At 37.7% G+C, this 26,703-nt stretch overlaps 1 protein-coding gene across 5 annotated transcripts in view; it reads right to left on the bottom strand.

Annotated features, from left to right (window-relative positions):
• KHDRBS1 (KH RNA binding domain containing, signal transduction associated 1) overlaps positions 1–26,703 on the bottom strand; it is a 35,792-nt gene that overhangs the window by 5,562 nt on the left and 3,527 nt on the right. For 2 of the 5 annotated variants that reach the window (XR_005024760.2, XR_005024761.2), the window contains exons 2-11: positions 16,983–17,107; positions 16,063–16,179; positions 14,789–14,935; positions 11,991–12,124; positions 11,309–11,510; positions 10,719–10,786; positions 9,880–9,938; positions 7,416–7,608; positions 4,769–4,825; positions 1,697–1,744 (exon numbers count right to left, since the gene is read on the bottom strand). Coding sequence is in view for 1 of the 5 variants with exons in the window: in XM_036885154.2 (XP_036741049.1) it covers positions 7,511–7,608; positions 9,880–9,938; positions 10,719–10,786; positions 11,309–11,510; positions 11,991–12,124; positions 14,789–14,935; positions 16,063–16,179; positions 16,983–17,107 (950 nt within the window). In the remaining 4 variants the exon portion in view is untranslated. Of the gene's footprint in view, positions 1–1,696; positions 1,745–4,768; positions 4,826–6,259; positions 7,609–9,879; positions 9,939–10,718; positions 10,787–11,308; positions 11,511–11,990; positions 12,125–14,788; positions 14,936–16,062; positions 16,180–16,982; positions 17,108–26,703 lie in introns of those variants that run through there. The other 3 variants (XR_008996954.1, XR_008996955.1, XM_036885154.2) reach the window with 2 other exon arrangements.

The following is a 26,703-nucleotide window of genomic DNA, read 5'->3' as shown; positions in this document are numbered from 1 at the left end:
GCTGCTGCTGCATCCCTACCTTCATTCTTAGCTTGAGGTTGGCGGGTGGGAGGGAAGTGGTGGGAGAAAAAGCAAGAGTAGACAAATCCTAAGGCTATCTGAGTAACTGTCACAACGGGTGAGAGTGTTCCCTTAGCAGCAACTGTCAGTGCCAACAGCACCACGGAGGCTCCAAGGAAACTCTGGAGGGAGAAGGGGAGAGGAGCAAAGGAGGGTGATTGTGGGAGAAGGGCAGGTTGGAACTCAGCCTCTGGAGATCTACATATGGCCAGGCATGGCAGCTAGAATAGCCTTATTTCCACTTTAGCAGCCTCAAGTATAATGCACAGGATAAAGTCATGACTTGGAGTCACCCCTACCTGGGCTCAAATTCCAGCCCCACTGCTGACCAGCTCTTAGTGATGCCAAAACAATCCAATCAGCTATTATTTAGTATTAAGTAGCTACTATATACCAGAAACTCTATTAATCACTTAAAGTAATACCTACTTCAAAAGGCAATAAATCTATATACAACTATATGGCCAACAGGTGCACTAATATGGACAAGGATGACAAAATCATTCAGTGTAGAAGGAATAGTCTTCTCAATAAATGGTGTTGGGACAAGTGGATATTGACATACAAAAAGAACAAATAAATATGAAACCTCCACCTCACACCATATACAAAAGTTAATGCAAAATGGATCATAGACTTAAATTTAAGAATTACAACTATAACCTTAGAAGGAAATAGAAATAAATCTTTAGGATCTTGAATGACACACGGCTTCTTACCTATGACACCAAAAGTACAAGCAAGAAAAGAAAGTAACAGATAAACTGGACTTCATCCAAATGAAAAACCTTTGTGTTTCAAAGAAAATAAAGAGACAACCCATGGAATGGGAGAAAACATACTTATAAATATCATGATATCTGATAAGGGTCTAGCATCAGAACATATAAAGAACTTACAATTTAATAATAGTAAGACAAATTTGAAAATTGACAGAAGATTTAAATAAGCATTTCTCCAAAAAAGATATACACAAATGGTGGATAAGCACATGAAAAGATGCTCAACAGAATTAGTCATTAGGGAAGTAAAAATCAAAACTACAATGAGATACCAATTCATGCCCAGTACGACAGCTATAATGAACAAAACAGAAAATAACAAGTGTTGGTGAGGATATGGGGGATTAGAAACCTCAGATGTTGCTGGCAGGAATGGTGCAGTCTCTGAGCATAAAGAGTTTGGCAGTCCCTCAAAAAATTAAACATATAATTACCATATGACCCAGCAATTCCTCTCCTAGGTATATATCTAAGAAATTGAAAACATATGCCTACACAAAAACTTGCTATGGGTAGCATTTGGCTGCAACAGATGTTTTATAGGGACTAATAAAATGCTGAGCAAACATTAAAAAATTGCCAGTATATAAAATTCAAATTTCTATTTTTTCTTGAAAATCAGATCCAGCAAATTTAACAAAAACTTTTAGAACTGGAAGAGAAACATGAAAGAAAATGATCTTCAAATGCTTGAAATGATGTTTCTTCAGGGATCCAAAGTAGAACCAGTGTAAGTTACTGGAGTTACTCATTAAAAGTGATGGAAAACTAATACTTGGAGCTGTCTTAAATGAAATGGGTTATTTTTGGAAATAATATATTTCCTGTCACTAGTATGAAACACTGATACATACCAGAACATGAATGATCCTTGCAGAAAATAGGTTAGTGGTTGCCAGGGGCTGGAGAGAGAGGGGAATTGGGAGTGATTACTAATAGGTATGGGATTTCTTTTTAGGGTAAGGGGAATTTCCTGGAATTAAACAGTGTTGATGGTTGCATAGCATTGTGAATATCCTTAACTGTACACCTTAAAATAGTTAAAATGGTAAATTTTATATTATGTGAATTTTATCTCAATTAAAAAGAAAAAGGTAGAGAGGACCAAATGCAGTCATCCTTATTAACTGCTTAGGATATTATGATGCACATAGTGAGAAAGGTTAGCCATTATTAATTTCATCTGTTGATAAAGATATGAGGCATAGAGAGGGGTTAAGGTTTTTCTGTCAAGACAAAGACAAAGGCTGTGATGAGGCACCGCCAGGATAGGTCCCCAGTCTTGCTTGGCCCTAGAACTGTATAAAAGTTCACTGGTAGTGACAGAAGGTTATAGAAAACACTGGGACCAACTGACTAAGCTACACTCCCAGAACAGGCAGACCACTAGGCTTGGAATTGCCAACAATGGAGCCTGCCTTTCTAATCACAAATTATAGACCAAGTGAGGAAGAAGTTTCCCCCAAATTCTGTCCTTAAGGCTACCCTAGGAAGAACTGACACTAAATTTTCTGCATTCAGGGACTTTGTCCTAAAATTTCTTGACATTCATGTGACTGATACCAAACTTCAAATTCTGCATACCCAGAACCCTGCTCAATACACATAGCCCTCCTCACACCTCCAGACTGAGGCTCCTGGCTTAACAGGCAGTTTTGGAAGAAATGATCTCGAAGAAGGAAGATTTCACTGTCAGGAGGCCTTATGTGCCTTTGGCCTACCTAGTTAGATCCTTTCCCTTCAGAGTCCAACCCAACCCTAGCAACTCAGGGGCAGAGGGAAAAATCATCCAGTTAGTTTCTGGATGGCTTCAAGCAACAGGAAGGCTCACTCAATTGTCAGAGCCCCCATTTACTTAAACCAAGGGTTTAAACTTTCTTAGGGAAAGAATACCAGTATTTACTATTCACAGGGCACTTAATTGGTTGGCCTTATATATATATATATTAGAACTCGTTCAGTTCACCGACCATTGTAAGGTGTACTTTATCACTATATTCCTTCCCAAATGTGGAAATAAGATTAGTGATTTGTTTTAGGTCACTAAACAAAAGACAGCCCACAGATTCAACTCTAGGTTTGTCAGGTTCCATGTCTTTTGGACTAAGCCACAATATCCTTACAAGGATCTCCAAAATGTGAGAAATACCCCTTTCTTAGATTAAAACAGAAGAGTGTAAGAATCAAGATTAGATTCTGAAATTTTTTTATGTTGACACTAGTGGGGGTGAAGATTTAATATGGGAAACTGTCAAACCACTGTTTGTTCACTTAAAATTAAGACTGTATATCAATTTTAAAAAATTAGGTTCTGCAACCTAAGACAGGCACAGTCGCAGGGGGGTCATCAGGTGAGAAATTGGGGATCAACAGAGGTGAGGCTTAGAACCTCACCCCCCCCTGTTCTGAGAGAAATCTTCTGCATACGTGGATGTTTTATTGCCCTTGTCTAGCTTGGATTAACACATAGTCTACAGGCACACACCTGATCATCTACATTTGCTCTCTTACAACACTAAACTATGTTTTCTACCTTTATCTTGTATCTACCTACCACTTCAGCATTTTATTAAAAATAATAATAATAAAGAGAGAAATGTGGTATCCACATATAAATCAAGTATAAAAATCAAATGAGTATTCATATTTGAACTGTTTATAGTTCATAATGCATGAGCAAAACCGAAGGTTTCTGTGATGGCTGCCCTTGTACTGTTCACCATGTAAGAACTTATTCACTATTTAAGAATTTGTTCTCCATGTAAGAACTTGTTTGTTATGCCTCAGAAGATTGGAGACTGATGAAAATTAGGCTTGGGGTTTTATTAATGATTGTGCATTGAGCACTGACTCCCCTATACAGAATTTTATTGTTGTTAACAACCATTTGATCAATAAATATGAGAGAGGCCCTCACAAAAAAAAAAAAAAAAAAAAAAAAAAGTACACACTTCCAATGGTAAAATAATAAGTAACCGTGATGTAATGAATATAGTCAAGATATTGTAACAGCTTGGTATGGTGATAGCTGGTACCTAGAATTGTCATGTATATAAATGTTGAATCACTATGTTGTACACCTGAAACTAATGTAATGTAATACTGTGTGTCAACTACCCTTCAATAAAAAATAATTATCTACAAAAAAAAAAAAAAAAAAATAGGTTCTGAAAAAAACTTGGGCTTGATTACTAAGCATACTAGTTATGTGACCCTGGGAAATCATTTAACCTCATTAAGTCTCAGTTACTTCTTGTGTAATACATGGATATTACTGTACTATTGTTTTTTGTCTGCCTAGTATCCATTTCCCTTTTCTAATACTCTGCTTTCTTTTGAGAAATGCTTTTTTTCTTACTGGTAAAGTGCGGGCACGTGACTCAAGCTAATCTAGTCTGACATTCTCTCCCTAGGATTTGAAGTTTGAGAGGAGGAAGAAAGAAGCTAAACACGACTAGGGTTTACTTATCCCAGCAATAGTACCTAGGTAGCCAGTCCTGGCTTCAAGACCATTTCTGTGGCCTATCACTGCTATCCCAGGTCTCTGCAGCTGCTCTAGTTCCCAAGGCAGATTTTCTAGCCTTCACACCCAATCTGTGAGCCCCTAACATTCTTTTAATGAATTCCCTTTTATCTACATTAGCGAGTGACTTTGTTCTTACAACCAATGAACTCCAAATGAAATACTGCCTTATCAGGTTATTGACAGACTAGAGTGGGATTCAACAGATAAGCTGATACATGATAATTACAAGCCAATTCAATACAGACCTAAACCAACAGATAAGCATGGTCATGTTGTAAATATGGCACAAATGGCATATAAGAAAAATGTGCCTGTTGATCACCTCCCAGGCCACCTCCTGGCTAGACTGTTCTATAGTATAAAAATCCCACATCCTTAATAGAAAGCCACCTTAACATACCTGACATGGGTCTTCACTACCCATACTCCAGGAAATGCCTCATGAGTTTCCAATCACCTGAAAATGGAGAAGTAAGAGATCAGTCTTTTGAAGTAGTTTTCAAGACATACAAAATAAAAGATAAGAGATCCTGCATGCAGTTTACACATTACAGGAGAGAAACATGCAACTTTAAAGAAATTCTAAGTAACATTTCATTGTGAATATCAATATGGGGACCTCTGGGGCTCATCCTTATACATTTTAAAACAGCTGAGCAGAAAGCTTTACTTTGGGGAGCAGCAGGTCTAATCTACAGTCATTGAAATTTTACAATGTGTCATTTAAGCTGTCAGACTTTGTGCCCAGGTTAATTACAGTTCACTGGTGATGGGCAGGATTATTAAGAGTTATGGCTAATTTATGCGGCAGCATATGGTTTTTCTTTTTACAGCTATTTTTATTAAACAAGTTTTGCAAAGTTTTAACATTAAAATTAACAGCTAAAGAATTGTTTATGCAAGTTGCTGTCACAATTTATGTAAAAGAGAAATATGTGCTATTAAAATCAGACATTTAGGTTACCTTTGGTTTTTTGCGATGCATGTTAGCTTTACACATCCTGATTCTCTTGCGATAATTTTCCTTTAAAAAGGGGGGTATAGAGTGATCTCTTTTCATCAAAACAAGACATAATGCCCTGAAAGCTGACTTCAAACCATGGTTGAAAATTCAGTTATTTACACTTTATCACAATCTACAAATACATTTTTTTTGTTGGTGTGTTTTAAAAAGAAAAAAAATGTCCATCATGCACTGCTGCAGGCTGCTTGGTACTTCATACAAGAGGATTTTTCACCCCCGAGCAGTTTAGGTGTCTTCCTTATGGAAGGCATGAGAATTAACACAGAGGAATGGACACAGGGCCAACTAATGTTGTCATTTCCTCTCTTGGTCTTTCGGGAGGGAGTTCAGAACCAGCTTATCATGCTAGAACCTGTCCCAGCCCAGCTGATTTATTAACAGTATTTCTGGGATTGGAAGGGAAACCCTTAAGGGCACCCAGGATTTGCTGAATTGTCATATCTAAAGGCAGGGCTATCCCTTTCCAAACTCACAGAGATTATTTGTTGTCACTCTTAGGGCCACCTAGGGGCTTTACAGAAGGTGCAAACTAGGGTGGCTGGCACTTTAAATATTGAAGCCTATGTATGGAAACCAATTCAAGTTTCAGCTCAGTTGGGTTTTTCTCTCCAGAAATTAGAGCTTGTGATAGGATTGGATAAAACTGCTTTCAACAACTTCCAGGGGGTGAAAAAGCTTTGGTTATTTTTAAACTAAAACTTAACAACTCGATAAACTTTTTTTTGGTAAACTTAAAATAACCCCACCACCACCACTTTTAAAATGTCTCCAACTTTTAACAAGCCCATTAACTTTAGAATTAATTTAAGTTTATTTGAAAGAGAAAACTATTTTATTGTCCACCCAAAAAAATGACAATTCATCACATTTACTTTGATTAAAAAAGGACTAAACTTTATTGACAAACTGCTGCAGACATTTTGACATAAGTTTAAGCTACCTATTTAGGCAGACTTACACATGTAGCATTTAATCTTCCAAGAACAAAATGGGAGGACAGTACAAATCCAATTAGGACTTTAACTTATGTACAAAGTGGATTTTGATTCCTTTTTCATTCAGCTGCAGTGTCCCTTTTTATATCATGCTAGTGTTGAGACATACTTGACTAACTACCTTAAGAACAGTTCAATATTGACAACCGTCAACTTAAGAAAATCATCAGCTTTTGGCCCCCATGTCCAAGTGAGCTTTTCGTGGAGTGCAGAATCTCAGATGGACAAAATACTTTTGTGTTTTTAAATACTGAAATTTTAATTATTAGTACAATTATTGAAAGATTCTTCATGGCTAAAAAGCTCTGCATCAAATTCATCTCAGGTGGCCAGCCCCTCTCCCAGAATCAACCTCTTCAAAACCTACTTCCCGCTAAGTATCTCTCAACACTGTATGCCTGGGGCTAGATTTCAAAACCCACGTAATGAAAAAGTCAGTTTTACAAACCTAATTTTGTTGTTGTTTTTTTAAATCAATTAACGTTAAAAATTGCATCAACTATTTAATTCATGAGTATCTTTCATATTAAAATTTAACCTTAAGATTCAACCGCCATGTGTTTTTAAAGGAAACATTTTAGAGACGTCTGAGCTCACTTTTACATAGTGGCACCTACTGCCGTTAACGTTTTGTGATTTTAAATCTTAAACAGCCCTGAATTTTGAAATGTAGCCTAGTTTGGGATTCTGCAACTACAACTTTACGGGATGCCTCAAATCAAAACTAAGAGAAAGTTAACAAGCTTTAACTTCAGAACCTTTAAGCAAGCAATGTCACTTTTGAAACTAACAGGTTTGTGGTGTTTTTTTTACTCAACTTCTTTTTTTTATTATAAAAGGTACATTTCTGTTTATATTTAAACAACAAAGAAAAAAAGCATCTACACACTTAAAAAATTAATTCAATATTTCTAAATCTATTTTAACTCATTTTAAAATACTACATACAGAAGCCAGAATGCAGAGTTAAGAATGGAGTAAGGTGGGGAGAAGAAGGGGACCACGAAGAAAAACACTTAGACAATTACTTGTCTGTTGTGGGTAAAGCAACAGGAATCCTGGGAGATACAAGAAATCAGTAACAACTTTGCTCATAACTGATATTTTCCCCTCATGTTTGTTTTTAATAACGTCCATATGGGTGCTCTCTGTATGCTCCCTTCACCGGCCTGGCTGGAGGGGCCTTCAGTGATGGCCTGGTCCCATTCCAGTCGTCTTGGCCTGTGAGGAAAGCAAAAACAGTTTATAAACTATGCACCAGTGGCATTTTGGGATGAGCAGGGGTAGGTCACATAGTAAATACCACCCAAAACACTGCTTTGCTTCTAATGTCTTGCCTACTCTCGGTGGTCCTTGTGTTTTGGCTCTGCTTGGCCCTTCTGGGCAGCTTAGGCAATTTCCCAACTGTAGGGCAGTTTTGAGTGTATGGACAGAAGGAAGCAGCTCAGAAAAGGCCTGGAGTAATAATCTCCAGCAAAGAGGCTTTCCACAGGCAACATCATCACAACTTCAGCCCCCAAACCTAGATGAACCCAACACTGCTTGAGACAGTGAAGAAATCAGTCTCAATAGGTCTGTAATACCCTTTTGGTTCCCAAAGCAATTTGGCACACAACCTTAAGTATTAAGTAATAAGGGGATAGCTTCTGGAAGTCTTTTAGATTGGAAGCAGGAGCTCCCTTTGCATGCAATAACAAGCCAGGTTTCCCTGTGGGGAAGTGTCCTCTGGTTCTCTGCAAGAAGTGCCCCCACCACAAGCAAGGAGCTGTTCCTCTACTCTGGCAGAGGCAAGCACAATCAAATGTGTTTACAGCACTGATTGGGAGAATTCACGATCTCCTTTCTTATGCCAACAGTCCAGAGAAACCAGGCAACATGGTTGACATCCTCAAATGGTTTTCCTTTGTGATAGGGAAAAGCCCAAGGGAGATGATCACTTACTTCTAGGGCTGACCTCTTATGAAAATAAGTTGTGTTTATAAGCTTATTCTACTCAGCCTCATACTTTACACAAACCAGTTCATTCCTGAAGTATTTCTCGGGGGACCTGCATTCACAAACATCAGCCTCCATTACCATAGGTCTAAAACCCCTATCTGGATCTAAAGCCCACAGAACCCTATCTAAGTCTGTTTATATCCCTAGTATAATAGATATGTCCATCACTTCCCAAGTGGCTTCTGGTTACTAGTAAGACAGTTTATTTTCTTAGTTCTGTTTTTATAAAGGCAGAAGTCAGAACAGATTAACTGTGGCAACATCATACTAGGAGTACAAGGAGCAGCCTGCCTCTTTCAGTCCAGTCTTTTCTCAGGCTAAAGAGAAATGCAGTTTAGTCAAACACATACAGAGGCCCTATTGTGCTGCCTCAACAATGGAGGGAAATGCCCTGGAGCAATCATACTGCCCTTCTAAACAGTGGCATAGGAGCAGAGCAGTGCAGTGTTACTGATGGCAGCTGTCCAGTATCATTTAGCTAGAACTGGTAAAAACTGTTTCCCTGGGCAAGCAGCTGATAGTGACTACTACACATTGTGCTGAGGAGTTAAGCTCAGCTTGTCTGTCTGTGGGAGGCCTGAAGAGGCTCCCCCTTTTTAGTTGCGGGTAAAGGGAGACTGTCAACTAGTACCTTAAAGTGAACTGCCAACTGCTGAGCCCCTTTGTCAGGGACTCTGGAATTCCCTCAGGTATGTTGAAATATATCACATTTGAAGGGCTGCCCTCTCTGCATCCACAGCCACATGGTACTCCCTCTGGGGCCCATTAATACAGGGCCATAATTGGCTCTTGAGGACACTCTTGAGCAATGTGTTTTCAACCAAACCTCAGGGAAGGCAGTTTAGCCCTACTGTCATTCCAGCCTCTAAAATTCTCTTGGGATCAAGGACTGAGCTGAGATGTCTCTAAGTCAATAAGGAGCTTGGTGCCAGTGCTGCTCTGAATTGGCAGCAGCCCCTACAGCTTCTAATTCTGAGTCTAACAGGCACTTTTCTTGCCCCCACCCTGCTCTGACTAGCTACTTGCCACCTAGGTCCCTTTGAGCTAGCATTTCTTTTACAATGAGATTCACAATTGTTTTTATAAATGAGGTGTGACAGAGCATAAAGTTGGATATGATTAAGTTCCTGTTATCTACCAGTGTGGCCTAGGTATCAGCAGCAAAGGCCTAGCCATTTCCTGGCCTAAAGTAGAAAAAAGTTAATATCAGCTTAAAAGTCTGCTGCTCCAACCAGGCCAAGTTGGACCCAGGCCCCAGTTTAAGACATTTGCTTAGCCTTCCAAGAGTAACAGTAGCCCCTTTTTACTTGAATAGTCCTCTTTCTGTCACACACTCCAAAATTTAAGTAAGGACTCCTATTGTCACATCTACCGACATCTTGGCCTTCTAAGGTTTCTCCTTAGGTGTGTGACTGACCCCTTGTAACTCAGTCACCAGCATTCTCCCAGGCACTTACTTGCACATTCTGCCCCACCACAGAAATAAAGACATACCATAAGCTTCATAAGAGTCTTGAACCTCCCCATGTCCATAGTCATAATATTCTGAGTCCCTGAAAGCCAAAGATAGAGTATTAAGAGCCACAGAGTAACTATGTTTCAGCTTCACCTTTCTCCCAAATCCTTCCATTCTTTCAGTCATTTTACTGTGTGCATATGACAGGAAAATGCTCATTATGTTTCATCTCCAAACCTCAAAGTATCTCCAAGACCTGTATCACTATGTTTTCATAAAAAAATTGTGGCAAATACTGCAAAGAAAAATGGATGCCACACAATTTAAACTGAAAAAGCACAATCCAAAAGTGACCATCTCAACCATAGTGCACATATACATGGATTCATAGGGCTCACTGGATGAGAACAACAAACATGAAAGGAACTGTTATATTTCCACTGTAGAATTAGGAGATACTTTTTCACTCGCAGGTAAGATACATACACACACAAAAAACGTTTAAGTGCAGAAACAAACCTAAGTTTGGCGGTGGGAGTCTAGTTCCTTTTAAACTTTTATGTAATGTTAAAGTGGCTGTGATATTTTTAAAATAATAAATCAAAATAACTAAAGGGATTTTTCCCTTTGTCTCCATATAGTCACAGCTCAGAAAATTTTCCGTCACTATTCCCAGATTCTACACTATAATTTAAGATTCAGTTACCCAACCTTGCTTATCTAAGTATATGCCTTACACATTACAAAAGCTGAGGAGGTAACTTCAAAAAATGAGCCATACTTCTCTCTAGATTTGTGCTGCCTCAATCTCTCAGCTCCTCCAGCTCACTCCATCCATCCCGAGAACATGAAACAGCACTTCCATTGCCTGACTCACCCTTGGCTCTGGCTGTAATAGCCTTCGTAGCCTTCATAACTCTGTTCTGCATATGTATCATCATATCCCTAGAACAAATAATATGAAATAATCAGAATCACACAGAGTAGCGATGGTAATTATATCCCATCATATGGCAGGCTTCTGGAAGGCATGAGAACATGGAATTTCCCTCCAAAATGTTAATACCCACTGTGGAACAGTCAAAAGGGAAAGAGTTATTATTTTCTTTAATGAAACAAAACAACCAACCAACCAACCAACCAACCAACCAAAAAAAAAAAAAGTCCCCTTCAAGTGTGGGCGAGAAATAAGGTCCAAAGCTGAACTTTACTATTATCAGTAATTGCAGTGGGAGACCCCTTAGCAAAACACTACATTAAGGCATAGTCGGTTTAATCTACACACATATAGAAAACTATGCTTAAAATGGAAAAATCTCATAGTTTAACATTCACTGCAAAAGAGGGCAGATTCTAAATCTTACAAGCAGTCCCCACCATCTAGATCAAGGGCCAAGGCCCTGTCATTCGACTTCCTTTGGCAACCTTCTAGACGTTGGGAAATAGCACATTGTTCAAACTTCTTACATATTCTTCATATGTTTCTGGTGCAGGGGGTGGAGGCAAAGGTATTCTCTGGATGCCTGCTGTCCGTGCTCTTGGTGCTGGAGCACCCCTCACAGTAGGTGGGGGTGGCACTCCTCGAGTCACAGTGGCACCTCTGGTGATGGTTCCTCTCACTGGTGTACCACGCACCAAAGCCCCCCGAGGTGGTCCAACACCACGGCCCCTGCAAAAAGAAAATTCATTTTAAATGGAGCTTTTTATAAATAGGCTGCTTTAAAGTTCAGATATGTTTGCATATTTTGGAGCTAGATAGATTTTAAGATGCCTTAAAAAGACAGAGGAATGAAAGGGCATAATGTAAGGTACTAGATGCATCAGGCCCCACAGGCCACCTGTACATGTCTCATCAGTACATTGCTTTGGTGGATCTAAACACTCCAAAAAGGTCAGTCACAGCAAGTAAAATCCTAAAGTCAGAGACCATTTAAAAATGCTAGAACTATCCAAAATTAAAGGACCAAAAGTTTTAGTAGGACTGCTGCACTTGATTATGGCCAAAGTGCCCAAGATCTAGAATTGCACTCTTGATGCAATATACAAATCCTGGTATCCCTTCTTGGCAGGAGATAAGAGAACCACTAAGAGAGAGATGGTACTAGCAGTTGACTTACATCCTGTGTCTGGCTCTCTCTATTATTTTTACCTTGGAACAGGTGGAGGAGGAGGTGCAGCTCCCCGGCCTCTCACTGGCACTCCACGTCCACGAGAGGGCTCTGGTACTCCGTTCAAGTAGGAGAGCTCGAGAAACTGCTCCTGGCAGATATCATCCATCATATCCTGCAAATGAAAGGTAATGAGAAGTGTTGTGCAACATCAGCTCACATTGAGCCTTGGATGCTAAGAACAGCTTTGAAAGCCCAGGTGACGTCTCAGGTCAAGCATTCTCTGAAGTCAAATGGCATCCTACCTGTCACCTCTATGAAGAAAGTCTTGATGACAGACCCCTCATTATTCAGATGAAGCTCTTCATGAAATGGTCCCTGCCTAGCTCTCCAGATCAATTCCATCCTCTCTTTATGTATAACCTCCTTTCAAGCCATGTCAACAACCTATTGTTCAGAACCTGGCATACTCTTACATACATCCATTCTTGCAAATAGTTTTCTCTTCCTGGAACAGTAAAAGCCACTAACATTAATTAAGCTTTAAGCTCTATGTACTGGGAACTATATAGTCAGCTTTATGTAAATTTTTCCTTTTTATTTTCAAAATAACCCTAAATTAAGGAGGCAGACCTTCCCATTTTACAGTTGGGAAAACAGATGCAGGGCATATAAAGCAATCAGCCTAAGGACATAGAACTAGTAAGTGGCAAACTCTAGATGTGAATTCAGTACTTGTCTTCAAAATCTAGGCTTTGAATCTTTGGACTGTATTGCGTTTTTTGTCTACCTGAGGAAATCTAACATATAAGACTTGACCTAAAATATTACCTCTCTTAAAAAAATTTTCTCTTGATACCACCCCTACTCATTCTTTTTTTCCCACAGCACCATGTAAACTTCTCTATCCAAGCACTTACCACATTATTTTAAAATTGTTTGTCTGTCTTTCTCACTAGATTGTACGCTCTTTAGAAGTCATTTTTGTAACTTCAGACCCAAGCACAGTATTAGACACCTACCAGATACTTAACAAATGTTTGGGATCAACAAGGAACCTGAGGCTCAGAAAGTGAAATAATAACTTGTCCAAGATGATGCAGATAAAGCTCCCAATCCAGTGCTCTTCCTACTGTACCAGGAAGTCTCTCTGGTACAGGTAATGGTTCTAAGGGGAAAATGGAGGGTTCTGGTCATGGATCCAAAATAGGTTCCCTTTTTTTTTTCTTCACATGAGGGAAGAATTGGGTCATATGCCACCTGAAAATCTTTTCACATATTTCCTGATGAGAGCCATTCAGTTTTAATACTTCATGCATTTTTATATATCCCATGTGGATATAGATAGCTTCAAGAATAGAAGACTCTAGTCACCACAGAGACGCCTTTCCTCACTTCCTCACCTCCTCCTACCTTACACATTACTATTCCTTGAGACATGCTGGAGAATCAAGTGACCAATGACAGCCCATTTGCTCAGGTTCTTCCAACTGCCACCATCAACACTGAGAAACCCAGAGCTCCGTGGCAGGTGTCTTTTTTTTGAAGATCCACTTACAGGGAGGCTTTGTGAGCCTGACCCTTTTGAGAACTATGTTGAGACTAAGATAAAGAGGAGACAGGCATTCCCCTACAGTCCTTCAGAAACTTGGGTGGCTCAGGATGAAAATATAATCCCTCAAGGGAAGATCTACCAGCTCTGAATTTATCTCTAGGATATTTTTAATTGGTTGTTTCATGTTGAACAGTCCAATGAAGATGAGGTGATTGGAAGTAAAGCAGCTGCTGAGACATGTGAGACACTGTTGTAATCCTTGGAGCTCAGGATTATCGGTATACACTGCCTATAAATTTCTGCTCAATTTTCACATCCTCTGACACCACATTTAGTTCCAACTCCCTCATTTTACATATATAAGAAAACCAGGAACTGTATCTCACTTCCTCTTAGTTTCTGCAAATAAAATATGATTTATTTTGCAAATAAATATTCTGCAAATAAAATAAATACAGCAATAAAAATACGATGCTTATTCAATTCTAGTTGAATAGTATTCCAAATGTTTCCTAAGGTTTCAGATTCATTCTTAGTTATTAAATATTCAACAGCAGTATGTTAATGACAACTACCAGGCCTTGCTAAAAGGCAAAAATCATACCATTTTCTACCTAGTAAAAGAATGGACCCTTTGACCAGGTGTTAATAAGCAAGACAGGTAACTTGGTCTCTCCCAACTCTTCATGGGCGTTAGTTACAATCTGAAAGCTGCACAAGAATTGGCTTAATATCAATAGTCAAAGCCTGTAACAATCATGCCTTTTTCAAATCAAACTCCGAGTAAACTCTTTCAGGAGAGGAAGCCCTGAATGCCCCTAGGTCAGAATTTAATTCATTAACACTGGCTGCTAGAAGCTTCTTGCTACTATCCTCTAGACTCTGAAATCTAGAATATAAACCCTTGTGTGCAGGGGGTTTATGACTATCTCAGTCATTTTCCTGTCATAACCTCCTGGTTCCACACCAGTACCAAAATACTTCGCTCAGCAAAGACCCTGTTAAATCTTTGTTAACCAGATGTTAGAATGCCAGACACATTGTAGACCCAAGGTAATAAAAACAGATACAGAAATACAACTAAAACCACATTAGACAAGGAGGGGTAGAATGGCCTTGGGGCAAGTGCTTTGAGAACTAGGTACAAGTAACGGACCACCTCAGAAAAATGAACATAAATGCAGAATTTGGTATGCAATTTCAGGTTATGCAGAGATCCTGGTTAAGAATCCCTGCCTCAGCAGTTCTCTTGTTCATAAAGATATAGGATATGGATTTCCTTACAGGTACTAGAAACTTCTTGACTTCTTCCATTGCATGGGCCATAAGAGCATAAGCCTCACATGGGGGTCCAAAGACTTCAATGAAGACATGCAGATCCATATTCAAGTGGGCATATTTGGGGTCTCCACCTTTGCGCAGCTCTTCTTCCTGTGGAAAAATACCAAAAAACATCACATCATGTGGACTAGGGAGAAAACAACACCTTTACATCTAGGTCAAAGGGACAGCAATAAAACTAACCCAATGTCTAAGGAAAATAGTAAAATATAAGAGGGAAGTAAAACAAGCTCTGGAGAACATAAATTTACACAACCTGCTAAACCTGCAACTGGTCTGCTGCTAAAAGTTAACTATTGTCTTAAATTCCTGGTGTATTTTATTCATTGCAGCTCTTATTAGAAAGTACAGAAAAGACAAACTTAAGTCCAGTCTCCATTCAAATAACACCTATTTGCCAAGCATTTGCTTTTAAACCCCAGATAGAGCTGTTAATGGACCAGCTATTCTTTGCTTATATGGTCTGGAGAGTTCTAGGGGATTCAGCCCTAACTGTATTCATTCAGTGAGGAATGTGAATAGACAAAAAAAGAGGGTCTGAGAAAACAATGTTCGTCAATCAGGCAGCAATAAACGGAGTCCTGAAAGATTAAGTTTTTAGGCTGTAGTGGTATGTCTCATCTAAATGTTGATCCTAAAAAGCTAAGACTATTGTGTTTTGGTGGGAAGTTTTTTGGCACTTATAATGGAAAAAAATAAACATTAGATTCTGTTGTCAGAATTACTCACAGTTCCTTCTGGAATAATTTCTTTTAGCAGGCCTCACATTCCAGCTGGCTATAAAAGAAAACCCCAGACAACTAAACCTCAGACTCACCTGTACTTACACTACTGCTCTCACTCTTCTATGTTACTGGAAAGGTAATGCATTGTTCACATTGTAGTGTCTTAACTATAGACACTAGTTTAAAGACACTGTGTAAGTTTTAGTGCATCTAACTCCCCATCCAAGTTTTCACAGATAAGCTTACTAGTGCCCAAGTTGCTACTGTTGTTTCCATTACTATGCAATCAAAAAACAGAAAGAAAACAATCAGTGGGTCATAGTTAGGCTCTTCTTAGGGTTCTTCCAGAAAGCTAAGCAAGTCAATTAACTCTTACATTTAAAAGAGTCACATTCTGTGTATATAAGGCGTTAGCTTTTAAGGCACCCATACTGGACCCTGGGCTATTGGAAGGCAGTGGGGTATCTTTTTGCCTCACTGATATGTCCTTACCTTGGCTTTGTCTCTCATTGAGCCCTTTCCCAACACGGAGATCTTTGCACCAGTTTCTTCTTGAAGTCTTTTGATTGTATTCCCTTGTGGTCCAAGGATCTTTCCCACAAAATTGAACTGAAAGAAAATAAAAATGGATTTTTAAATATACATGCCTTTAAAACATTTTCATACGTATTATCTCACTTGATCTGCAACAACCCTGTAAAACAGAGTATTACCATTCCTGTTTTACTGAGGGGATATATTGAGTTTGTACTGCTAAATTAGCCTAAGTTTAATTACACAACTAGAAAGTGGCAGTAAAGTTGCTTTTTTTTCTGATGCAGTCTGGTGCTCTTTCCATATTATCATACTGCAACCCTTAGTAATTTGACATACATAAACATTTTTAAGGCAATGCCATATTGTCTGTGACCAGACACGGCACCCTTTGGTTGCATTGGTTTTGGTAAACTATATAACTAATTGTTTTCCTAAAAAAAGGATAACAAGGAGGAGAAGGAGAAGGAGGAGGAAGGGGAGATGGAGAAGTAAGTATTTATTTGAAAGTAAAACTTTAAGAAATAAAATTAACTTCATCCTGTCAAGGATCCTTTATTTAGATTCCATGTCAGTCTTGCAGAGAACAACTCTTCAGGATTCAATTTTTTTCTTTGAACTTGGAGTCTGAACAATCATTTGAGAGAGAAACTCTTTTTGATAAAAAAAAAAGATGATTGTATTTCCTTCTTGGATATGACTATGCTATTAGTTATGGACTTAGATGTTTCAACTGCTAGAAATAGGCACTAAAGTATGGAGAGAAGCTTCACAGGTTTAAGTTTCTGATGCATCACAATCTCCAGAATCTTTTTAATAACCCACAACTCTCACATCTACAAAGACAACTCAAAGAAGTGAGGCACTTTTTGCCTTACCTTGGGATACTGCTTGACAGGTATCAGTACCCGCTCCTTAAGCTTCATGTTCTTGTGAGAAAATAAATCCAAGTAATTCTCATCATCATCCTTTTTTGAATCCCCTTTCTGAATCTTCTCAATTTCTGAACAGGACAAAAAGAATTTAATTTAGTTTTGATCCGATAACTAAAAGCATATATCCAAGTCTGCATGAAGCAATAAAACACAGTACTGTATAAGGGGACCACAGTTCAGATTGAGTGTGCTGGGTTCAGGCAGCGACTGGCTGAAAGCACCAAGCTGTATGAAGTTCATTAGGAAACTCAGAGCCTGCTTCTAATAAGAACAGTTTGCTCTTCTCCCCAACCTGAAGCCTCTGATTCAGAGACATTCAAATGTTTCTTAAAAATAAATGGATTTAAAAAGATGCTCCACATCATTAATCATCAGGGAAATGCAAATTAAAACCACAATGAAATATCACCTCACACCAGTAAGGATGGCCAGCATTGAAAAGACTAAGAACAACAAATGCTGACGAGGATGCAGAGAAAGGGGAACCCTCCTATACTGCTGGTGGGAATGTAAGCTAGTTCAACCATTGTGGAAAGCAGTATGGAGGTTCCTCAAAAAACTAAAAATAGAAATACCATCTGACCCAGGAATCCCACTCCTTGGAATTTACCCAAAGAACATAAGTTAACAGATTCAAAAAGACATATGCACCCCTATGTTTATTTATCGCAGCACTATTTACAATAGCTAAGATATGGAAGCAACCTAAGTGTCCATCAGTAGAGGAATGGATAAAGAAGAAGTGGTATATATACACAATGCAATACTATTCAGCCATAAGAAAGAAACAAATCCTACCATTTGCAACAACATGGATGGAGCTGGAGGATATTATGCTCAGTGAAATAGGCCAGGCGGAGAAAGACAAGTGCCAAATGATTTCCCTCATTTGTGGAGTATAACAATGAAGCAAAATTGAAGGAACAAAACAGCAGCAGACTCACAGACTCCAAGAATGAACTAGTAGTTACCAAAGGGGAGGGGTGTGGGAGGGCGGTCGGGAGGGAGGGAGAAGGGGATTGAGGGGTATTATGGTTAGTACACATGGTGTGGGGTATCATGGGGAAAACAGTGTAGCACAGAGAAGGCAAATAGTGAATCTGTGGCATCTTACTATACTGATGGACAGTGACTGCAACGGGATATGGGTGGGGACTTGATAATATGGGTAAATGTAGTAACCACATTGTTTTTTCATGTGAAACCTTCATAAGAGTGTATATCAATAATACCTTAATAAAAAATAAAAAATAAAATAAAATAAAATAATAAATGGGTTTAACAAAACTAATGGGGAGAGATGGGAAAAAGGGGATAAGTGAACTAAAAAAAATCTGCATCACAGTCATATCTTGATGAAGAGATAAAAGTCAGTAATTTACACCTACACTGGTGAGCGCTGTTAAAATTTTACTATGACAGTAGTGCTTTGAATGCAGTCGTCCTTAAGAGTTTGAAAGATTTGATTCTTATCTGCCACTCACTGATGTAAACTTTGAAAAGTTATTTAATTGCTGTGATATTTGGTTTCCTCATTTGTTAAGGTGGAGGCGCAATATCTACCTTATGAGGTTGCTATAAAGACACAATAAAATAACATATGTACATATGCTAATTAAAGCCTGTTTCTTAGAAAGTACTTAATAGTCATCATTATCAAACCCAAATTCAGTCAATGTACTAAAGGAAAAAAATGCACTAAGTTAATTTCAATTCGCAGGTTAAGGCAGTTTCATCAGATAGAACCTTAACATATAAAGAGATTTCCTATCATTAGGGGACTTCATTTATCATTCAGTGATTGCCAAGTGTTTGAGTATTTCCTATGGAAAGGCAGATGAAGAGAGTAATGTATAATAATTTACCCTGTGGGACTTACTAAGGGCCAGGCATCTATGCTATAATGTATGGGAGATACAAGAGAACAAGTCAGATATAGTTCCATCTTCGCTATATTTATTCACTGGAGTTGCCAGTCTATGAAGTTGGCAATTAAGTATAGTTGAGTGCTATGACAGAAGTACTAACAGAGATGGGACAGAGTGTGCAGGTAATGAAGAGCAACTAAGAGGTTTTGTGGTCCACTGAGGACAGTCAAAGAAACAAACTTACTCTCCCTAAAAACAGTGGAGCATTCTAAATAATACAGAATGTTCTCTTTATATAATATTTTTGCACTGTGTTTTTATTTTCTATAATTTTAAAGGAAGCGTTCTCAAACAGAATCACCTGGAAGGCTTGTTAAACTAGATTGCTGGGGCCCATCTCCAGTCTGGGGTTCGTGTTAGGAATCTGCATTTCTAACAAGTTACCAAGTGGTGCTGATTCTGCTGGTGTAGGAACCAAACTTTGAAAACGAGTGGTTTAGGGTATAAAGACACACTACTTTAAGCACAGTCTTAAAATCTATACCTTTAACAGTTTTTAAAAATAAAACTGCGTAGGCTGAGTCCAGCTGTGAAGCACGCAGATGAAGGAAAGTTACTTTTTTGACAGATTTCATGAGAGCCTAGAATTTCAAACTGAAGGTTTCTTTTTTTTTCTCTTGATTTTTCCAAATTTATTTCATAGCAATAACATCATGTTGGAATGCTTGACCCAGCAATTTCATATAAACCAGTATTAAAGTTGTTGGATGTTATTTTCAATTTTCCATAGGATTATTCTCAATTGAATACAATATTAAAAAGCTTTTATGTCTCCAATTCTTTCTCCATTAAAACAAGTGAACCTGACATTTCCCTTTGAAGTATAACCCTCACACTTTTGTATGAAGATTATGTCACACATTGTGATCAACTCAATCATTCCCATTTCATTTGGTTAAGCTGAGGTATTCAACACTGTGTTCCCAAAGGTGAAAGTGAAAACTGAATTTTATTTATTTATTTATTTATTTTGAGAGGGCATCTCTCATATTTATTGATCATATGGTTGTTAACAACAATAAAATTCTGTATAGGGGACTCAATGCACAATCATTAATCAACCCCAAGCCTAATTCTCAACAGTCTCCAATCTTCTGAAGCATAACGAACAAGTTTTTACATGGTGAACAAGTTCTTACATAGTGACTAAGTTCTTACATGGTGAACAATGCAAGGGCAGTCATCACAGAAACTTTCGGTTTTGATCATGCATCATGAACTATAAACAATCAGGTCAATTATGATTATTCGTTTGATTTTTATAAGTGAATCCCACATTTCTCCCTTATTATTATTATTATTATTATTATTATTATTTTTAATAAAATGCTGAAGTGGTAGATAGATGCAAGATAAAGGTAGAAAACACAGTTTAGTGCTGTAAGAGGGCAGATGTAGTTGATCAGGTGTGTGCCTGTAGACTAAGTGTTAATCCAAGCTAGACAAGGGCAACAAAACATCCACGGATGCAGAAGATTTCTCTCAAAACAGTGGGGGTGAGGTTCTAAGCCTCACCTCTGTTGATGCCCAATTTCTCACCTGATGGCCCCCCTGAGACTGTGCCTGTCTTAGGTTGTTCCTCCCTTGAGGGATCTTACCTGTCTCTGGCTAACCAGTCATTGAAGGTTTCTGTTTTTTAAAAAGCTCAATTCATGTATTATAGTATATAGTGAGCTAACTAACTTACTTAATGCTCAAAAGCAAAACTCTCTTGCTTTCTCAAAATTAAAACTGCTAATCATATTGTAAATATTCCGAACCAAACCTTTACTCCTATGAGAAAACTATAATTGCCAGTGCTCTTCACACTCCTGTATTTCATTGCTTGGAACAGAAGACAAATTTGACCTTTTAATTAACAGACCAAATACTTCATTCAACACCCTATTTGTTTGCTGTTTTACTGGTGGTATATCCTGATCTCCACCCCTTCCCACCTACTGCTAATATTAACTTCTAGTCATCACTAGTTTTGAGCCTACCATTCCTGAATACATCTCTTCTTGTTTCTAGGCTGGAAACTGAGTTCTCAATCCTCAAAAATCCTAATGAAACAAACATGCACATTTCTGATCTGAAAACACCACTGAGAAGCTTCTAAAAATGTGGAACAAATTATATACTTCATTTTACCTCTGTGTGTCCTAATTGCTGCCATCTAGTTAGGTCTTCCAGCTGTATTTTGTATGTTTCCAGAAACTTCACTTGGTTAGTACAAGACAAAGTCTATTAATCTGTTATACTCACTCTGGAAGAGGGCTGCAAAAACTGAACCCAGTAGAAAAATTTGTTTATATGCAATGTAACATGTCCTGTGAATTTAAGGCCTTTCTTTAACATGGATCCTTCTGCTATATTTGAACTAGCCAGATCTTAATTAGAATCCCTTTGTCTAATTTATCTCATAATTTTAAAAAGCATATTAAAGCATCTTTAGATAATTCAGAGAATAATTATTTAAATAAGATGGAATTGAAGACTCAGGAGAGTTTAGCCTAGAAAGCATAAGACTGAGAAGCAATTTAAAGCCTTTAATAAGGGTCATTTTCTATATTTGGGAGGGGAAGGACTGAGCATTTATTCAATGCCTACTATGTATCAAAAACTGTAAAAATATGACCTGATTTATCCTAAAAAATAACTCAATGAAGTAGCTGCTACTACCCCTATCCTGAAACTCCTCTGAATTTCTAAACCACAAAGCTCTTAAAGTACCAGAATAAGGATTAAAACCCAGGCTTTCTCTAACTTCAAACCTCATGGTTTTATTATTGCCTCTCAACCAGGGGTTTGTGAAGGGAGCGGCACTTTAAGCAAGAAAAAGCTGATTTGGTAGAAAGTTTGGGAATTAAAGTTTATACCCTCAGACACTGTCATGTGGCTAAAGGCAATGCAAGGGCTCTGGAGATGTCTCAGATGTTCAGCTGCCTGGTCTCTTTTCTTTCTCAATTCCATAGTTCTTTCCTTGGCCTCACTTCTCTTGGGGAGCTAGGAGCAGGCTGTAATGGGAAGAAAAAAAATCAAGCAACAGTTGCCTAAAAATGGCTTACCCTCAGGCAAAAGTACTTTCCAGACAACCTTTTTGAAACTAACTCCTTTAAATGATCTTTACCTGGGCCTCTGGAGACCTTGGATGTCCCAAGAGCCAAAGAAGAGCAAAGGTGTAAACAACACAGAGAGGTAACCCAATGGTTTCCTAGCCAGACGCTTACAATAATTATATTATCTAGTGCCTTCTATGTGTCAGGAATTTTGTATTTATTTCATTTTGTCTTTATAACCAGGATTATACCCATTTAACAGGTCAAGAAACTTGGGCTCAGAAAAGTTACTAACTTGTCCAAGATTACAAAAATAATTAGTGACAGAGCAGGTACATAAACTCAGGTTATTTCTTACATCAGTGAGAGCAAATTCAACTAATCTTGTGGCATTTCTTTTACTCTATCTTTTACTACAACTTCATCTTTCCTTTTTTGGTAGGTCTTACCACAACAAGATTATGAACTCTGAAGGATGAGGACTGTTTCTTAAATGTATGTCTCAGAGGAAAGAGCATGAGTTTTGAAACTCGACAGAAATGAGTGACTCTCAGCTCTGCTACATTTTTGGTACGTGGCTTTCAGTAAGTCATTAAGCCTCTCTTGGTCTTCCAATTTTACTTTTAAAAAAAGGAAGATAACTGACAACAACAACAAACAGAAAGAAAAAAGGAAATTTAATGAACACAAAAATATTATTAGAGAAGTTTGGAAATATTACATATAAACTTTACAAACTGGATTGGCTTAACTAAAAACAGATTACCACATACATTCCATTAACTGAATATTTGATAAGGGCTACATAATGAACAAGACAATGGTCAAGATTTTCTGACTAAGGCATGCAGGTAGAGTGTTTTTAAGATGATTCACAGGATATAGGGGTCATGCCCTCCTATAGACTCTCAATGCACTCGGTTCATACTTCTAACCCAGCACTCCTTCCCGTTAATGAATTTCTAGACCCCTTCCATCACTCGATTGAGTATCTGCCAATTTTAGTTCAATACCTAATACACAAATAGCTATCTATAAACATTTACTGAATGAAAGAAATGTACCATTAACACCACCAACTTCCCTTCCCTTAATGATTCATATGACTTTTATCATTACTAAATTTATAATTCTCTGCCCTATACCTTTTCTGTTGGTATCACCTTTTGGAATCACAAGTTCAGTAATTTTCTATCTTTGTATTAAACTTTCGGTTTATCAAATTACTGCTTTAGACAAGAGCACAGAGCAATAGGTTCTTAATCTTTTTTTGGGTCGTGGGCCCCTATGAGAACCTGATGAAAACTACAGACTAGCACCCCAGAAAAAGACACAAACAGTATTTCATATACAACGTTATTTAACTGTGGGTACTGGTTCAAAAAAATCCCCCCAAAGCCTGGGCTAAGAGCCCTCTGAGGAACTTAATTTACATGACAGGAGAGTGGCAAGCCCTATTACTGCATATCGACAATTAAGAGTTTAGAGGGTTTTTTCTTTAAAAACAAAAAACTTTTTAGATACTTGTAGATTTATATGCAGTTTTAAGAAAGATTTCATATGCCCTTCACCCAATTTTCTCCATAACACTTTGCCTATCTGTAATGTTATAACTAGAAAATTAATATTAACATAATCTACTGACGTTATTCAGATTTCACCAGTTTCACATGCACATATTTGCATGTGACCACCACCACAGTCAAGGTACAGAACAGTTCCATTTTAAGGATTTCTCATGTTATCCTTTTACAGCCACTGTCACCTCCTGCCATCTATCCCTCACCACTGGTAACCACTAATTTGTTCTATTATCTTTTTAAGAATGCTAAATTATAGAATTATATAGTATGTAATCTTTTGAGATTGGCTTTTTTCACTCAGCATAATTATCTTGAGATCCACCCAAGTTGTTTCATTTATCAATAGCTCATTTATTTTTATTGTTGAGTAGTATTTCATGGTATGGATGTACCACTTCGAACCATTCACTTATTGGAGACATATGATTTACTCGCAGTTTTTGACTATTATTATGAATAAAGCTGCTATGAACATTCATGTACAGGTTTTATGTGAATCTAAGTTTTAATTTTTCTGGAATAAATGCTCAAGAGGGCAATTGCTGACTCGTATGGTAAACATGCTTAGTATTGTAAAAAGCTGCTTTATCAGAGATATATGTATGCTAACATATTTTGTTTCATCTTGATAGCATTAAGTTCTAGAAAAATCATATTGTACTGGATGAATGTAGCCTTGTGGGACATATTTTTTCACCTAACATCAGATTTCCAAGATTTTCCATGTTGTTGCATGTAGCTGTAGTTTTCCTTTTCATTGCTGCATAAATATTTCATTTTGAAAATCTCACAGTATCCAATCAATGGTGAAATAAGTTGCACCATTTTGTGAACAAGGTGCAACCATTTTATGAATGAGGCATTCATGTGCAAAAGTTTCTTTGGATATATACCCAAGATTGGTGTTACTGAATTTTAAGGAATTTCAATGTTCAGCTTTCAGATGAAATACCAAACTGTTACCCAAAGTGGATGTACTAATTCCCACTTCTACCAACAATGTTTAAGAGTTCCTTCTAATTCATATCCTCGCAAGCCCTAAGTCTAATTTTTATTAATGTTGCAGGTTTTCTTTATCATCTGGTTCCCAAAATAAATTTTTTTCTCATTTATCTTCATTTCTCTTTTAGCTACTTTATATTCAACATGTCAAGTTGAAAAATATAATAAATGCAGTTGAAATTAATTTGGGAAATGCAAAAAATTAACATGTTAATTTGGAAGTTCTGTCATTTGTTTAACATTAATTCCTCTTCACTGCCAAGACATGGCATGTATCTTTTTATTCAGATCTTCCTTTATCACCTTCAGTAAAATTTTAAGTTGACAATATGTGATTATAGTATTACTCAATTGTGATATTGAGATAAAAATTCTTTCTGCCTCACAGAATGGCCAGAAAGATGAATTAATGAGAAGCACACCAATGGCACATGTTGCACGCTCTACACAAAGGTTAATTACTCATGTTATTGTTTGTTATGATTATTCACATACATTTTGAACTGATTTTTACTGCTTATCTCAAGGTATGTGATACTATTGTAAAAATTAGATCATGTCAATTCTTTTCTAGTTGGCTACTGCTCATACATCTGAAACCTTCTGATTTGTACACCTTTATCTTATAATTAGCTACATGAATGACCACTTTCCTATGTAAACAACCATTATATTATAAAGAGTGATAACTTCTACCTTTTTCTTTCCTAATATTTACACTTAAACATATATTTTGGTCTATAATTCCTTTGCAATTCTACTTTTTAGTTGTAACAGGTTTTGCTAGCCCTGTAGAATAAAATGGGAATGTCTACATATATTGCTATAGCATACTGTAAACAAAGTAAAGGAATTAATTATTCTGAAACTTCAACAGACTTTGTAAATGTTGTTCACTAAGTGCTTCTGGAAAATGCATTTCTGAGTATCCTTTCAAGATACTCCAGGGATTGTTAATGTATTCAAAATGTTTACTTATTCCTGAGTCATTTATACAAACTTCTATTTTCCTAATTGTACAAAGCAGAAAAAGGACACCTAATATACATAAAAGCATTTTATGTTTATTATGTAAATATGTAACACAAAGATCAATTGTTTTGGTTTCAGAAAACAAACATGGGTACACTTGCATGTCTGCAAATATAAGTTGTCATCATAGTTGAAAATAAGTTTGGCTAATATATTAGTCTATATTCAAAATCAAAATCTCTCAGAATTGTGTTGATATTTTTCCATCATGCAGTGAAGATGAATATTCATACATGAAATATTTAGTAAGAGGCCACTCGGTGAGGCACTCTTCAGTAACAGGAAATACAGTGGTGAACAAAGCAGACAAAAGATCCCTACCCTGATGAAGCTGACTTCTAGCTGTGAAAGAGGAGGGGTGAAGAAGGTGTGGTCAACAAATATAACTACAATATATGGTGCACCGATGCTGGTAAGGGCAAAATAAAGCTGGGAAAGGAAAAGGGAGAGGTATGTGGCTGGTGAAGGAAGAGTGGTCTGGGTCTTGCATCACTTCTTTGGTGCCCAGAGGAGTCACAGTCCCAAGTGCTAGGCTCTGTTTTCTGGGTTTCCTCCTCCTTCTGTATCTTGGCTTTGTCATCTTCACTGCCCTGTTAGCTAGCACTTTGTGTTCAAATAGATTTTAGTATTTTGTCCAATTAGTACCATATTATTTTTTAAAGTATAATTTATTGCAGGTACTAGAGTGGGGGCTGGAGAGGGTTAGGAATGAGGATCCACACCCAGACTTGATTTCAAATCCAAGTTATGCTGCTTGCTAATTTCATTACTTCTGGCAAATTTATTAATCTCTATGTGCCTTGATTTCCTCATCTGCAAAAAGTGGTAAGAAGTGGCAAACAGGCACATGAAAAGATGCTCTACATCGCTAATCATCAGAGAAATGCAAATTAAAACCATAAAGAGGTATTACTTCACACCAGTTAGGATGGCCACCATCCAAAAGACAAACAACAAATGCTGGTGAGGATGTGGAGAAAGGGGAACCCTCCTACACTGCTGGTGGGAATGTAAATTAGTTCAGCCATTGTGGAAAGCAGTATGGAGGTTCCTCAAAAAACTCAAAATAGAAATACCA

This window comes from Manis pentadactyla, chromosome 4 (genome assembly GCF_030020395.1).
Source record: "Manis pentadactyla isolate mManPen7 chromosome 4, mManPen7.hap1, whole genome shotgun sequence".
Lineage (NCBI taxonomy): Eukaryota > Metazoa > Chordata > Mammalia > Pholidota > Manidae > Manis > Manis pentadactyla.
This window is presented reverse-complemented; position numbering and strand designations above follow the sequence as displayed.